Below are 15241 nucleotides of genomic sequence, written 5' to 3'. Positions count from 1 at the left end.
TCATGTTCCCAATCTCAGACTATATCCAGGTAGGAATGAATGCTTGGCTCCTCCCCTTGGGTGGAGCATCTCACCCTGGGATGATGGAATTTTATCAGTCCTGCAGTGAGACTCAATGGCCCATGAACAGAAGAGATCCCCCTGGAGGAGGACGGGTAGTGGAGGAGATAAAGAACACTGCCCCACCTGGTTTTAACAGATTTAACAGGTAATAGGATACATACTTTTGGTTACATCTCACATTGCAACCCAAGACATTTAGCAAAAATGTGCTGATAAAGATTAGCAAGCACGTGTAACAGCCTGCTCAGAGCATTCATACTAGCATTACTAATAGTTCAGTTTTTAAAAGGCATGAAAAAGAACAATAAAGGAAATAAAATGTTAAATTTGGGAAATCTTACATAAATGATAGCTCAAGGCTGAGAAAAATGAACAGCCTCACTTTTGTGTATCTGGAAAAATAAAGCTGTGCTACAGCTGCAGTAGAATAAGTAAAGATTAATCAAAAGTTTTGTGATAAAATTTTGACTTTATCAAACTTAGAGAGGCTCTTGCTCCATATAGACATAGCATAAAGAAATTAGGGGGTTTTTATAGGATTTGTGGGGGGAGATGAAGAGGCATTATACACAGTGTCTTTCTCACATGATAATGGTACATCTTGGCAGCTCTTTATGGTTTTACATTTGCTAATAGCCAAGACCATAACCATCAACAAATAATTTATCATTTATGTTACCAAGGTCTTTCAGGCTTCAGGGAAGAAAAGATTTATTCTTCAAGTAAAAAAACTTGTGGGGACATTAATGCCTACCATATGGTAAATATACTTGTTAAACTGGATTTCAGCCATGATCCCATTATTGTGCATCAGCATTACTTCGTGAGCATGCATTGGACACATGGATAATTGAGTATGTCTGTACTCTAGAGAAGTGCATGGTAAATGTCATTGGGACTCCAGGGCAATATGTTATCTATCCTGTGCCATCTTGATAAGTGTTTGGGAGCATGGGAGTCTGCTGAACACTGACTTGGTTGCCCCTGTCTTCTTGCTCCGGCGTTTGTATTGCATGTTACCTAATAATGGCTTGGTGTGTAGATCAACACTGAACTTTTATGTCAGATAACATGATTGTGTAGAGTTAGAAAGACTGCATGCAAACATCAGCCAGTATCCTTTAGAAAATGTAATTTGATATTTGATTTGTTAAAATGATAAAAACAAACGACAAAAACACCCCTACCTGAAATCCACTTGTACTCTTACGTAACAAAATACACTGTTCCTGTCTGCAGGAATAATAAATGCAAGTTTCAATACACGCTTTTATCAAAAGCCTGGTGATGCTCTGAAGTTTTGTGCGTTGCATCTATGGCAGTGACTCTTCTCAGGACCCTGATAATTACAGGGAATTGAAAGGGTGAGACAGCAGGCATGGTGGCTAGACAAGTTGGTTGGGGAGGTACTGTCCCATTAGGGAGGCAGTAACAGGGCCTCCTTATGAGCTGGTTCACTGACAGCACTCTTGGGGTTTCATTTCACCCAGGAGGACTGTCTAGACATTCATTTATTCTGGCAGACACAAGAGTATCAGCATGGTTGATGAGTGAATTGAGCTCTGCTAATGTTAATCACAGTTTGTCTTTCTCATAGTCTGATGAGTAAATGTACTTAGCTTTGTAAATTTGTATTTGCCTCAAAGGCCTGTTTGCCAGCGTTCAGTGTTTGCCAGTGAGTTTCTGCTATCTATATTGGACAAGCCAGCAACAGCTATTGCCCTTGTTTTTGGTACATTTTCCCCCTTTCCATCCATTTTTTTGCGGATAATTAAAATTGTTGTCAAAAACCCATAAAATTGCAGGCAGGGCTTGTTTTCATCCCTATTTGTTAAAAGACATCTGGCACAGTTTATTACAAGACCTGTTTTCATCTATTTGCAAGTTTGCTGAGAATCAGTCATGTGAGATGTGTATGAAAGGCTTTATAATAAAAATTATTTGCTCAGGCTGCTGTGCAAAGTAACAGGATGTTAAACGAAAAAACCCAAACAAACAACCTCCCCCCACCGAACTAGCCAGTTTCTCATAAACTTTCTACACTTGGGCAGCGCTGTTGAGTCAGTGTTGCAGAGAGTTTATGCTGGGTGGTGCTGTGTGTGTTGTGTGTCTGGAGGCTGATGCCACGCTGGTGCAGTGCCTGTGGGCAGCTGCTGTGTACACCCCGCTCCCAGGCTGCGGCTGCCAGCCCAGGCGGCAGCAGGAGATGTGTGTGTGTGTGTGTGTCAGGGGGAAGGAGGAGATGTGCATCTGTGTTGTGGTGTTGTTAAACAGTGGGCTTGGTTTGTTTTCTCTTCCTGACCAAAAGTTTGTTGTAGCTCTCAACCAAACAGAACACAAAGCCTTTTTTACTATGTGTAAATGCTTACATTTTGCTGTTGTGTTCCTATATATAGAGCAGCTACTTTCATGAATGGTATGGGCTGCAACCAAAGCATTTATAAAGAACAGCTAAGGAAGCAGACTAAGAATTGTTCTTTGTTGTACTTTACTCAGGGTTTTGGTATCTTCCCCTTTCTAAAAACAAATATTCTCTTATATAGTCTTTCAAACAACATAAAACTTTAAAAATTGCTGAACACAGCAGTTTATGTAGAGTGCTCTCTTCAGGTGACATTTCCCAATCTGACTGTGCTATTACAGTCAATCCAAAGGCCCAGGAAAGGCACTCTTCCTGAATCCCAGAGAAGAACAGTATGGGAGATTGGGGTTGACACTGTTAGCAGCATGGAAACTTCCTTAGTGCAGTATTTGGGAGAGATGCCATGGACTAGTGACTTGTGGATGAGGCTAAAGAACTGAGAATACCTTGACTTTAATCTTGGTTTTTCCACTGTGTGGGCAGGTTACTAAATCCCTATGAGACTATGTATTCATCTTTAAATAGGAATAATAGCTACCCTCTAGAGGCATTGTGAGGATGTATGTATTTATGGAGTGCTACAGGCAAGCCAATAACTGCTTGTGCTTTGTGTTCAGCATCAATCCAGTTGTAGTGTAACCTGGAAGATACAGTCTTCTTTTGCTATCAATCATTATGGTTCTGACTTTGAAAGGGAGCTTCTTTAATAAAATCCAAATACTGAAATCACGACACTTTGCTATTTTTTCTTTAGTCTGTATATATTTTCCTGCTTTTGCATTCTAGAAGAAGGTATATGTTTTTGTTCTTGGCAGGATCCTGCCCAGTTACGGTTCTGTAGCTGCCAGTGTCACGGCAATTATAGTAACTTAGCTTTAAGTAAGCTTCTTGGATATGGCCATCTGTGTGTGGCTGTCGTACCTGTTGTTCAGAGAGTGGTGAATAATCGGGGATAAGGCTTAAGAGAAGCCACAGGCTGGAGAGGAAGCAGAAAGGGAGTAGGCCGAGGTCTGTGGCAGGTGACTGGGTTTCCCAGCTCTCTGCAGCCTCTCTTTTCCCGCTTGTGGCTGTGAGCTGCGGGCGGGAGGAGGGCAGGAACAGAGCAGCCAGTGGCTACAGGGGGCTGCTTAACCAGGTGCTTGATTATTTTTTTTTTGTTGCTGTTTTCCTTCTTTTTCAAGGACTTACAGAATCCTATTCCAAACAGTTTCCAGGATATCCAAATAGCTTAGCTTAGCTAAATGCGAAGGAGGAGAAAAATCTTTTCCTCCACAGCCTTTTGAATGCGTCCACTCAAGGGTTATAAGCAGGCCACTCCCTTCTGCTCGGAACTAGCCATTGGGGACAGCAGGGACATCCTTGAGAGCAGCATCCCACAATGATCGCCTATGTGCACTGCCTGCCCGCCGACCCGATGGTCGGGTGCCTCGGCAGGAGCAAGTGGCAGCCCAGCTGCAACGATGAGGAGGAGGAGGAGGAACTCATCCCGCTGTATTCCAGCAAAATGGGCAACGCTCACACCAGGCTGCCTGGGCGCCTCAAGAAAAAGTTTCTGAGCAAAGACGACGACTCCTTTTGGCCAAGTAAGATCAGTTGCTGTTTCTTAGCTATTTTGGTCATTTAGTGTCGTGTTGTCATTATTGAGAAAATAAATAAATAAAGCAAACATAAACATATATATACATAAGGAAAATACTCTTATTTCTCTTTTAGAGGATGAAGGCATTGGGAACAGTTTTCTTACAAAAATAATGTATTTGCCCTTCAGGACACTGTATGTAAATATTGTATCTGATGGGGCTGCTAAGTTGATACGGGATGGCACTGTTTTGTACATGTGATATGTCTATGTTTGAGAGGTCTTGAGCACTCGCTTTCTCTCCAATAATGCTCCTTTTCAGCAAAATGATTGTTTTAGATGAGTGGGGCTGTTGACGTAGCACTCTAATTGAAAGCCATAGGAACAATCAGTGGATAAAAAGGCCAGGAAAAATAAGAAAAAGGTCTAACAGACTCAAAAGATGCTTAATGCAGTTGATGAGTACTTATTTAAAAAAGCAGTTCTGCTTTTGAATAAACTTTGGTCTGAGGTTATTTTCCCTCTGAATGTGAGAAGAAAGAATTCCTGAATTGTGATGACTCTCATTTTTTAATCTGAATAGTTTCAAGTTTCACTGGCAAATACAGATGGGAAATAAAGAGAGAATAGGACAGACAATGGTGATGTTCAGCTGTTTTGTTTTTAGCCTTAATGGTTGCCTTCCCTTCTTTTCTGGCCACCTAAGCAAAGGCACCCAGCTGTTTGTGGAATGGTTGCTCAGAGAAGTCTATTTAAGGGTGATGGGGGAGAAATTTCACAAGACAAAGAAAGCTTTTCCTGCAAAAGCCAGCTGGCTGGCTATCTTGTGCCAGGTCTTTCAGGAAAAAAAAAAATAGAAAAAAAATAGGAAAAAAAAAAAGGTATATGAGTATATTTACAACTGTATTGATTTTTCTTTTCCTCATTAGTCTCACACTGACTGTCTGACAATGGCTCAGATACTCAGGAACTGAAAAATCCCCATCTTGCCACATGATGCTAACACTGATTAGCAAAAACACCTGTATTTTGTTTTATGAATGACCATATTCTCCATTCATTACTAAGCAAGCTTCATTTGATATTCCCTCCTGCAGGAGGAGTGTGATTTACTACGTGATTGTTTCAGGCCTTTTTCAAGAGGAAGTAATTTTTTATACTGCACAGAAAGTAAAATCTACATATTCTGCTGAATTTCTGTATTTTTGAGCACAAGGTTAATTCTGGTTCATTCAGAGGGAAAACGAAAATTCTTCCTTTATGTAAAACTATATAGTCACTGTCAGACCTAGGGAAGCCCTGAGCTAGTAAGCAGCTTTTAGGGATGCTCTTAGGGATGAAGATATGGCCCTTCTTGCCCCAGAGAGCCTGGGGGGTGTGTATGACTATTTTTGGATTTGTCTCTTGTGCTGGATGACAGGTTAGTTCATTCCTACAAAGTTGTGACGCTGACTTTCAGGAATCCCTGCTCCCTTACTGCAGCCTGCCTCCTTTTTCTCTTTGTGCTGTCCGTAGGGAAAGCATCCCCTTCTCTCTAAACTGCACCTGAATTGAAATTATTAAACTTTTCAGAAGATAACTGAAAATTGTGTGTATGTGTGTCATTTAGTTGATTTATAGTAAAACACCTATATAAGCAATCAAACTCTTTCATTTGTGATCTAACAAAGCTATTTTATGTAATTTTTGGTCCTTAGCAATGAACTTTAGCATGTTTCAGACCAAGTTTATTGCTGTATTCCGTATGTTGTGTTTCGGTGATACCTGGTGTGACCCCATACATTTAATTTGTTCTTTCTGAATTCCAAATCATTTGAGTTCAAATTAAATTATTTCACTGAAATAGAGAATGACAAAAATCAGTCATCCTGCTTTCTGGCCTGACTTTTCCCAGGAGAACCTCTAGTGCTTCAGTGGTGGTATCCCACCACAGTACGAGTGTGTACATGTGGGACATAAGCTCTGCCCCACTGGCTCCTTTCTTACTCGTTCCCAGTCCATAGAAACAAAAGAATGGCAGAGTAATTAAGCCATCAGTTAAAAGTGTGATGGGTGGGATAGGTACTACTTCTCTTTGACATAGTGAGACTGTCACTTTAAACTCTGTTAATGTTTATTTTAAGGAACAAAAGTGTTTAAGAGTGGAAGTGCTTTCTGGGACTAGGTCAAATGATAGCTGCAGAGCACAGCAGGGGATTATTGGCTGGGCTTTATCTCTGTTGATAAAGGCCTCCCTTCGGGGTCCTTATCCAGCATCATGAGAACTGCACTTGGAGAGGTTTCACAGTGCTGATACTCTCCACAAAAAATGCTCCCAGTAGTGTTAGGGTTGTTTGAAAACATAATACAGTCAAATTATTTAAACTTCCTCATGGGTTGGGGGGGCATCCTCACTTATGGGATATCAGTAGTTTGCAGCAGTAGTCCTTGTGCTCCTGCTACCAAAAAATCAATAATCAAAATACTTGTGTGATGTAGTAGCCATAATAATCAGGTTACCATTTTAGGGTTTGCTAAGCTGTAGCAATTATTCTGATAAAACTGTTAAATCAGTCATACTGTGAAGTGAAAGTTCTTCAGCTCAGCTTTGTTCCAGCGTCTGTGATGCTGTTCTTCCCTGCTGCCAGATTGAGTGCAAATAGACAACATAGGATTAAAATTAGCCAGAGTGCAGCAGTACATCCTTTAACAGTCTGTATGCCTGCCAGAAAAGCAGTATTACAGTGGTGTTGGGGCTGTCACCATCATGTATTCATTCACAATTACTGTGACAATTACTGTTTGGAGACAAATTCCAGTGGAACTGGTTTACCTGCAGCAAAGTTAAGCTGAGATACTCCGCTGACCAGGTTTGGCAGAAATGTCAGGGGCTTGGTTTAGTTTGGTTTAAATGCCTACTGAATGGAAACATGAGGCAGTGAGATGCTGCAGGCAGTGCCTGCTGCTGTGGGAGGCTGTCAGCTCTTCCTGGTTAGAGCACACCTGCCTCCTGTAGTTCCCATTGCCACTTGATATTTTATCAAATTTGCCAAGTTTAAATGTGTGCTATGCTCTTGCTGGCTTTTTGTGACGATACAGTTTTGATAAGGATTTTGAGAGTTTTTTCTTTCTTTTACAGATGCAGGAGCAAGCCAGTGGCAATATCAGATTACATTTAATGTTTGTTAAACAGTAGCTTCAGTTATTGGGATTTTTTTCTCAGTGTTTTGTTGCCTGCTAGCTCATGAAAGAATGCTTTCTTCCTCTTTATTCATATCTGTAAAGCTGAGACCTGTCTGTGTGATTTGTGTTTTGTGAAAATCATAACATTTGAAATAATAACTAAATCTATTTATAAATTAATAGGATGTTGTGAACCAAGTTGGCTATTTTATTATCCACTGTTTGCTGTGGCTTTTTTCCAGGTTTCTCTTCAATAACGATGAGATTTAAATTTCCCAATATAAGGATCTTATACTAAAAAAAAAGATGCCAGAATCTTTGCAAACTGGGAGGATTCATTCTTTGCTTTCTCTTTTAGCAAAGTGTGAAACAAAGGCTGAATTGCTTTCCATCTCTGCAAATTCTGGGCTGTACAGGGCACTGAGCAAGCCTTTGTGGCCTTTCATGCCCTAAGTGACACAAGGACTCAGTCTATGTGGTGAATGGCTGGGACAGCTACTTACAGAGCCTCCTGCAAATGACTGACCACCCTCATTCCCAGTTTTATCTGCTGTGTCCAGCTCATACCATAGCAGCTGACATACTGGATTGCACCAGATAAAGCCAGGAGCTGGTTTGTTTTGAAAAGAAAAAGTAAATTTGGTATGATATTTATTGCATGTATAAAACATGGGGGAATTCTCTTCTCCCTTCCCCCTTTTCTCTATAGGTTTTTGATGTTTTGTCTTATGGCTGAGCTTTTTTTGGAGGTTTTGTTCATTTGGCTGAAACAAGCTATGGTAATGTTGCAAAGCAGGGGAACTTCTCCATTTGGACAAAATTACTTTGGGTCTTGGATAAGTAACAGGTGTTCTGGTGCATGTATTGCATTTCTTACTCTCTGTGCTGCACATTCTCTGCAAGTTCCATAGGAAATAAGCCTCCCTGCCTGTCCTTTTCTGTGGATGGTCTATGGAGGTCCAGCTCTCAGTCTCCTATGCCTTTTCATGCAGGACTGATGTGGATGAAGGGATGAAGGGAGGGATGTAGAAGAGCTTGGAATATGATGGGTCAAAAGATGTTAATGTTGGGTTGTTGTAAAACACTTAAGTGAATCACTAATATGAATATGAAGGTCTTCCTGGGATTCCTTGCTGAAAGAAAACACTTGGCTAGCCTGACTGCTCACTGTTAGGTGTGAGTATCCTGAGCTTGCTGTTGCAGGGAGGTGCTGGTGGTGGACATTTCATTCTTCTCTGCCTGTGAGCAGACAAGAAGCCGTGTGTAGTACTCAGGAGCACAGGGAAGAGGTGGTGAGGTTTTGGAATGGAGCTTATTAACACCACTCAAGTGCATCTGGAGGAGTGTAAAAAATAGTTCAGAGACATCTTTTGTGTAGTGTTCTTTGTGACTGGGGCAAGGAAGCATCTGCTGTAGTTAAGGAGGTAGAACAACATAAGTGCAATTCAACATGTGAAACAAGTAAGATAGGAAAGGCTGTGGCTGAGGATAGTGCTTAATGGTACACTCAGTAGGTTCTTCGGTGCTTAATTTGATGAAAGCTGCTGGGGTTTATGGATGCTGGGTACAGTATGTTTGCAGGTCTTAATGCAAGCTGCTTGTGAAGCCAAGAAATGGTTTTGGGATGTAAGAAAATCAGATCAGATTATAGAGGAAATATGATAAGGAGAATGTGAAACTCCACAGAAAGGACACCCTTTAAAGGAAATAGTTATTAAAAGTCTGATAGATTTAATCAGATTTTTAGCCCTCTATTGTTTCCCTGCCCTAATCCAAGGACCCATCATTGACAAATGCCTCTGTTGCTTGATTTTCAAGATTTTCAGACCTCTGCTTGGACACAGTTGTAGATAAGCTCTGCTTTTTTTGACCCATCCAGAGCCATGTGCTCAATCCTATGGGCTGTGATACTCAGAAGGTGCTCATTCTCTGAAATACATCACTTCTCTCTTCCGTTCTCAGTTGCTTGTGCAAACATCTTGGGGATAAAGCTAACTTGCACTTTGCTGGCATTGGAGCTGGTAGCACATAAATCTAGCATTGTAGTGTTAATAAAAAAAGACACGTTTAAAATAATCCTAAATACCAATAGGCTTAGTGACATTTAAGCATGAGCGATGCTGTCAGTCCATCCACAAACAAAAGCAGTACGTCTTAATTTGTCTAATTGCTCTCTACCGTGCAGGCCAGCTGCTGCTGTGAACAAAAGCAGTTGATCACACCATTTTATTAATTGCATATTAATTGCCACATTCATGTTAACCATATGGGAGGCAGTGGAGTAGAGTGGAGGCTACTTAGTGATGGAAAAGAGAAAATGAACTGGCAGAGTGGTGTCTGCAGAGGACAAATCTTAGAATGATAGGGTGCCTGGAGCTTGTCGATGCGATCTGATTTTTACAATAAATCTGGGTTTTTTCACCCGTCTAAATTACTGTATTTAAAAGTGAGAGGGACTTGAGTAGAAGGGATTGTGTCTTGCATGGCGACTGAACATTTGGGAAAATACTACTTTGCAAGTTGTTATTGAATTTGTTTGGTTATTTGCAGAAGGCAGCCCTGCTAGCACGTGGCTGTCTGTCTGCCTGCTGTGCCAATGGATGCACCTGCGCTGCCTGGAATCACTCCTCATAGGAGCAAGGCTGGAGGATCCAAGAGGAGTACAAGACTTGCTGGGTTTTATATTTTATGCAGTTTTGCTCCAAATACATAGTCTTTTTAGGTAATGGCAGTAAGTCTTGAATAGAACTGGATTTCTTAGAGTGAAAAATAAAAACCTTGACATCGGTGGATTAACTGATATAAAACATCCTACAGCAAAAAGCAAACAGCACTGGCCTGGCCCAGTGTGTTTATCTGGCGTTAGATTACCTAGTAGGATATTTAATGATACTTACTTTATCTTCTTGAAAGTACAACTTGAGAAAAATACCTTCAACTTCTTTTTTTTCCTCTTACTTTTTGCTGTGTGGAAGCAGCAGCCACTCTAAGCAGATGCGCAGCAGTTCTGTTTGGCAGCAGGTGCAGGCTGGAGTAGACATGAAGTGATTTCTGTCCTGTCACCCCCAGACTGACATTATCACGGTCTGTAGAGCATCTCCTTCAGCAGGCCTGTGGGGTGTCTGTCTCCTGACTCTGAGCAGCACTGTCCTGCAGGTGGGTATGTGCAGTAGTGACAAATTATGTGATACGTGCAAAGAAAGCTTACTGGACTGAGGCCTATAAAACTCCTCAAGGTCTACCTTGAGTTTATTTTCTCTGCCTTCCCCTTCATTTCTCTTTAGAAAGGAGAGCTAAGACCCATGCTACAGTTTGTAAGCCTAAGGGGCAGCAGGTAGGAGGAGGGCCCAAGGGCAGCTCTTTGCTTTCTTAGAAAAGAAAGGTCAAATAGAAATATATCTACTATGAAAGGAAGTGCAGGACTGGACCTGGAACCTACAGTGATTTAGAGAACTCGGTCTCTTGTCAGTCAATTAAATATTTGTGTTTGGCTTTTCTAAAATTAGTATTTCAATGTTAAAGGCTTAGTCCCACCTAAACAGATGACATTTTGCTTGTATTTCCTTGTATCTCTCAAAAGAGCTGGGATTGAGAGAGATTGGCTAGTTAAAAAGAAAGGGAGAGGTTCAGAGCCTTTGTTTTAATTAACATATTGTTCCAAAAAACTCCCTAAAAAGCATTTTTCAAACTATACTGGAGGGTACAGAAGGAGACAAAGAGTTGCACTGTTAAGAAATTACTAATAAGTAGTTGAGAGGTAGATTGGATGTGATCTATTCTAAGAACATGCAGTGCAAGTCAAACAGTAATGATGATGTTCTTAAGCCTAAGCAGAAATTGGGGCAGATGGGTTGTCGTAGGTTTTTTTTTTTAATAAGGAAAATGCTTTAGGTGGCTCATCCCAATTATATCTCAATTGGTGCTGTAATACACGGCAGTGTGGAGTCTGGATTATAGAGATAAAGCATGATTGGAAAGGCACAGCTTGAATTTTGGATTGCAAGCAGTGCCTGCCATTACAGCAGTTACAGAAGCAGCGCCTGATGTGAGCTGACCAGTTTTGACTTGGAGTCATTGGAAGAGAATAAATGTGAAACCCCACGATGCCATCTCTCCAGTCTCAGCATAAGGGTACTTAATCAGCCTCCTTGTGTCTTCTCTACCCGGGCAGGCAGGCTGGGGCCTGACAATTAGTAATTTAAAGGCCGAATTCCCCAATGCACTGCTTGTGGCTGTTAGGCTGCAGCTGCTGGCATTTGCTTGGAAACTATCTCAGTGTACTGGGGACTGACTAGATTACTAGTGAGGCCTCATCCCACCAGCTGAGCATGAACTAGTGTTGCTGGCGAAGATACAAAAAACTTGTAAATGCTGTGGTTGAAAGACAAATTACCTGTCTGTGGTAATCTTCCATGGCAATGCTCAGCTAGCCGCTCTGTGTGGGATCAATGGCCATGTGCTGCTCATCCCAAAGGTCTCATCTCCTGCCTGACTGATGTCTGATTTGAGCCATGGTGACTATGGGGTAACTTTTCCTCCTCTGGTTTAGTGCTGTTATTTGTTCATTGTCCTCCATGTGGTTTGACAAGGAATTTAAAAACAGTGACACTTCCCACACAAGGCTTGCAAAGCACATTTGTCATTGCCCAAAGGCATCAACAGAAGTTTATAAAACCATTTCTGTGGCGTTTTGTGATGTGTTCCAGGAAGGGCTAATTAAACTTAGCTGGGTAGCATCTCCAAAGCAGGTTTGGCACACCTTGTAACTGAATTGTCCCTCATAGTTGTTCTCAGCATCTTTTAACCAATGTGGCCTCGTTCTGTTTGTCAGACATGATGCTATGGCTAGACCAGGGAGAGTGGGCTTCTGTTTGGGGGGAGCAAGCAGGTCCCCAAGCAGATGCTGGTGGCAATGTTAGGGTAAATAATTAATAACATTGAAGGAAAATACACTCCTTTATGTCCAGTAGCTGAAGGTGAGCAGTTTTTTTCCTGGGTGTGATGCTAAACTGTTTCTGATAGGTTTAATTAATCCAAAGAGAAGAAAGATGATTACCCTGATTTAAAAAGGAGTATTTTCAAAGCTGTGTAAGAATGCAGTGTTTTAATTTATGTTCTTTCTGGAGCCGGGTGCATGCTCTGTAGAGAATATTAGACGTTGTGGATGTGTCAGGTACTTTTAATGGCTGTATTTTCAAGTATGTTCTTCAAACCAGCTTTAGTTGAAAAACAAAGATGTAAAAGTTTTGGTGGGCATCAGTTTAGACAATTCCTTATGTGATAAGCAGGGATCCTGTTAGGTAGAACTTGTGTCTAACTCAGGTGAATTGAGATTGAAGTTTTCCAATGCTGCATCAAAGCATCCTAAATGGGCGCCAAAGTCAAGCCTACTTGTGACATTATCCATTGGAATGGGAAAAAGGAAGAGCCTTTTCGTGCACATTGCATACCAATTTTGGGAAGATACTGCTGTGGTCTTATTAACTGGTTTTCCTGAAGTTTTATTTTGATACATCATTTAAAGGTTTATCATTGATCATGATCTCCTACCTTTTATGTTTAACTGGAATCTTATGCTCCAGTGATCAGCCCTGCCCTAGAGCTGGTGTAAAATTTCACACCTGATTCTTCCAAACTTCTAATACCATGCTTTTTCTCTTCTGAGTAACTAACAATGAAAAATACTCTCCTGTTTCAATTCTGTAATAGCACATATGTCAGTAATTAACAGTCTTCTGAACCAATCTGTACCCCAGGGTTGAATTTGGAATGTTGTGCGGTGTTAAAACGCAGCTGCTGGGATACACAGTAGTTTTATCAATTACCTTGGGGTGGCAGGGTTGTTTGCTTAGTAGTAGTTAACTACTGATATTTCTTTGCCTTGTTCTTACTGTTGTCTTAACAGCTACTGGAAAGTTTCAGGAAGGAAACTTACTCAGCTTATTTTCTGTATGGGAAAACCCATGGTATTTCTACACAGAAATTTATTTTTAGGGTCTGCTGGTTGTCTCTGTATTTATTTGTGTATTGTCTCGTTATGTGTTGGAAATCTGATTTGTTGTGTACCTCCTATTAGTGGGATAATACGTTCAGAAGCTCTTCCAAAAATAAATCTGTAGTTTTAATTTAAGTGGTGCTGATCTGAATTGTGGATGCATGCTTGCATTTCAGTTGTCTTCAAGTAAGAGTTCACCACTGGGAGCAAGTTACCCTGAAGATATGATGTCAGGTTACTCAGCCCATGGTCTGTTCAGAGCTGAAGTGACGGTGATGGTGCTATAGCTGTCTACTTTCAAAGGTTTTCAGATACAAATAGTGAAAGTACTCAGGGAAATAATTTTAAAACTAGCCTTAGCTGTCTCAAGTTTTAGATTTTCACTTCTTCACCTTCTGCTTCAGCTCTTCCAACAAATGCAAAGTATCTTGCAGTTTATATTTGGTGCTTAGTGGGGAAACCAAAGATACCAAAAGAGACATTTTAGCAATTATGAATGGTATCTTTAATTTTAAATAGTGTATGTTAAACCCCTTGCTGTGTTCCAGCTTTTCTGTTTTGTTGGTTTTATGAAGCACGCAAGGATTAACACAGGAAGGAATAACTAGTTTTTCTAGAAAAGAAACAAGAAAAAATGTGGGTAACTGGAGTGGGGATCCTGAAGGAAAAGTAAGTCCTTTTCTCTCTGTCAGGAAATGGAGGAAGAAATTGAAGACCGAAAGTGGGAGGGGAAGGAATATGCATTTTTTAATATTTTGTGGATTACATTTTGATGAAGAAGACTGTGATTCCTTTTGTTTGCCTATTGCCCACACATGCTTATTTATACAAACCATTACCACAATGCTAAAATACACAATAGACAATATGCTCAGTAGTGCTTTCTGAAGATGCTTGGTGGCAAGGCACCTTTATTACTTTATTACTTTATCACTCAAACTGTTAAAAGCATTTTACTAGCTACCCAAAGAAACACCACTATTATTTAGTAATTAGTGCTGATCCACCATGGCATGTTGTAAGGTTTGGGCCTCTAGATTGTGAATAATTAATAACAGATCTCTGAAACCTTTAATCAAACCAGTGCTAATAAAACTGTAGGTTGGTATTCATATTATAAATTTTGAAAGTTCAACCGGTTAACAGTATTAGTCCTTAAATTTGGTTTTATTGAGGAGTTCCAGTAAGAAGATGCTGACCATACAAATATAATGCTAAAAATAGTTTCCAAAATCTGTTGGTATTTGATCATGGCTGAGATTCATATGCCCAAGGCCAGCCAAAGACATCTTCTGGAGATTCTGCAGGACAGATGTTGGTGCAGTCGTTCCCCTACAGGTTGCTGAATCCTGCAGTAACATAATTATTAGGTCAGTGTTACAGGAATTCAATGCCTTACTTTAGTTTGGAGACTTTTATTTCAGGGCAGATTGTGTCTTTCATGGGAACACACCCAGGTTTTTAGATTTTGTCAAAAATCTTAGGGCTTTAGCAGCAATAGCAAATGTCCATTTATTCTTTGTGAACCTTTGCTTTTACGCATCATTTTAGTATTGTGATGTGCAGATAACATTTTTCAGGTTAAGTTTCTGAAAGTTTCTAATGAACAACACTTCTTTTCAAGTTGCTGGTGGAAGACAGTAAATGGGTGCTTGATACTTGATTTTTGGCATGAGCAGTTGTATGATTCTGTGCAGGCTGGTATTGTCCAAGGAGCTTAACTTTTTTCTTTTATAGGTTGTAAAAGTTCTTAGGAAACTCGAGAATGTACTTGACTAATTTAATTTAAGAGAGTGTGCCTCCAAGCTTAAATGAGACCCACCCAGAATTTATTGAGAGTCAGCAGAAAGACAAAAAAAAAAAAAAGAATTTGTAACCCTTTATATCAGGATAATCCATATATAAATAACAGTATGCCAAAGAGCAGTGTTGGGCAGGGAAGCCAAGACAGGCTACAAAAATTCTTTCTGTGACCTTTAAATAAGTGAAATGAGTAGGGAGCATGTCTCCTTCAGGACATCCATAAGGAGAATGTAGACTGAGATTAGTGGAAAATGTCTGTTGGGTATTAGTGTGGATG

General features: G+C 40.5%; 1 protein-coding gene across 9 annotated transcripts in view; it reads left to right on the top strand.

Moving 5' to 3' along the window:
• NHSL1 (NHS like 1) overlaps positions 1–15241 on the top strand; it is a 182598-nt gene that overhangs the window by 103831 nt on the left and 63526 nt on the right. The window contains exon 1 of one of the 9 annotated variants that reach the window (XM_015622393.1): positions 3789–4008. The exons of the other annotated variants lie outside the window; for them this stretch is intronic. Within the exon in view, the coding sequence (XP_015477879.1) occupies positions 3804–4008 (205 nt within the window). The 5' untranslated portion in view covers positions 3789–3803. Of the gene's footprint in view, positions 1–3788; positions 4009–15241 lie in introns of those variants that run through there. 9 annotated transcript variants of the gene reach the window in all.

This window comes from Parus major, chromosome 3 (genome assembly GCF_001522545.3).
Source record: "Parus major isolate Abel chromosome 3, Parus_major1.1, whole genome shotgun sequence".
Classification (NCBI taxonomy): domain Eukaryota; kingdom Metazoa; phylum Chordata; class Aves; order Passeriformes; family Paridae; genus Parus; species Parus major.
The sequence above is the reverse complement of the archived record's forward strand: the minus strand, read 5'-3'. Positions and strand labels throughout refer to the sequence as shown.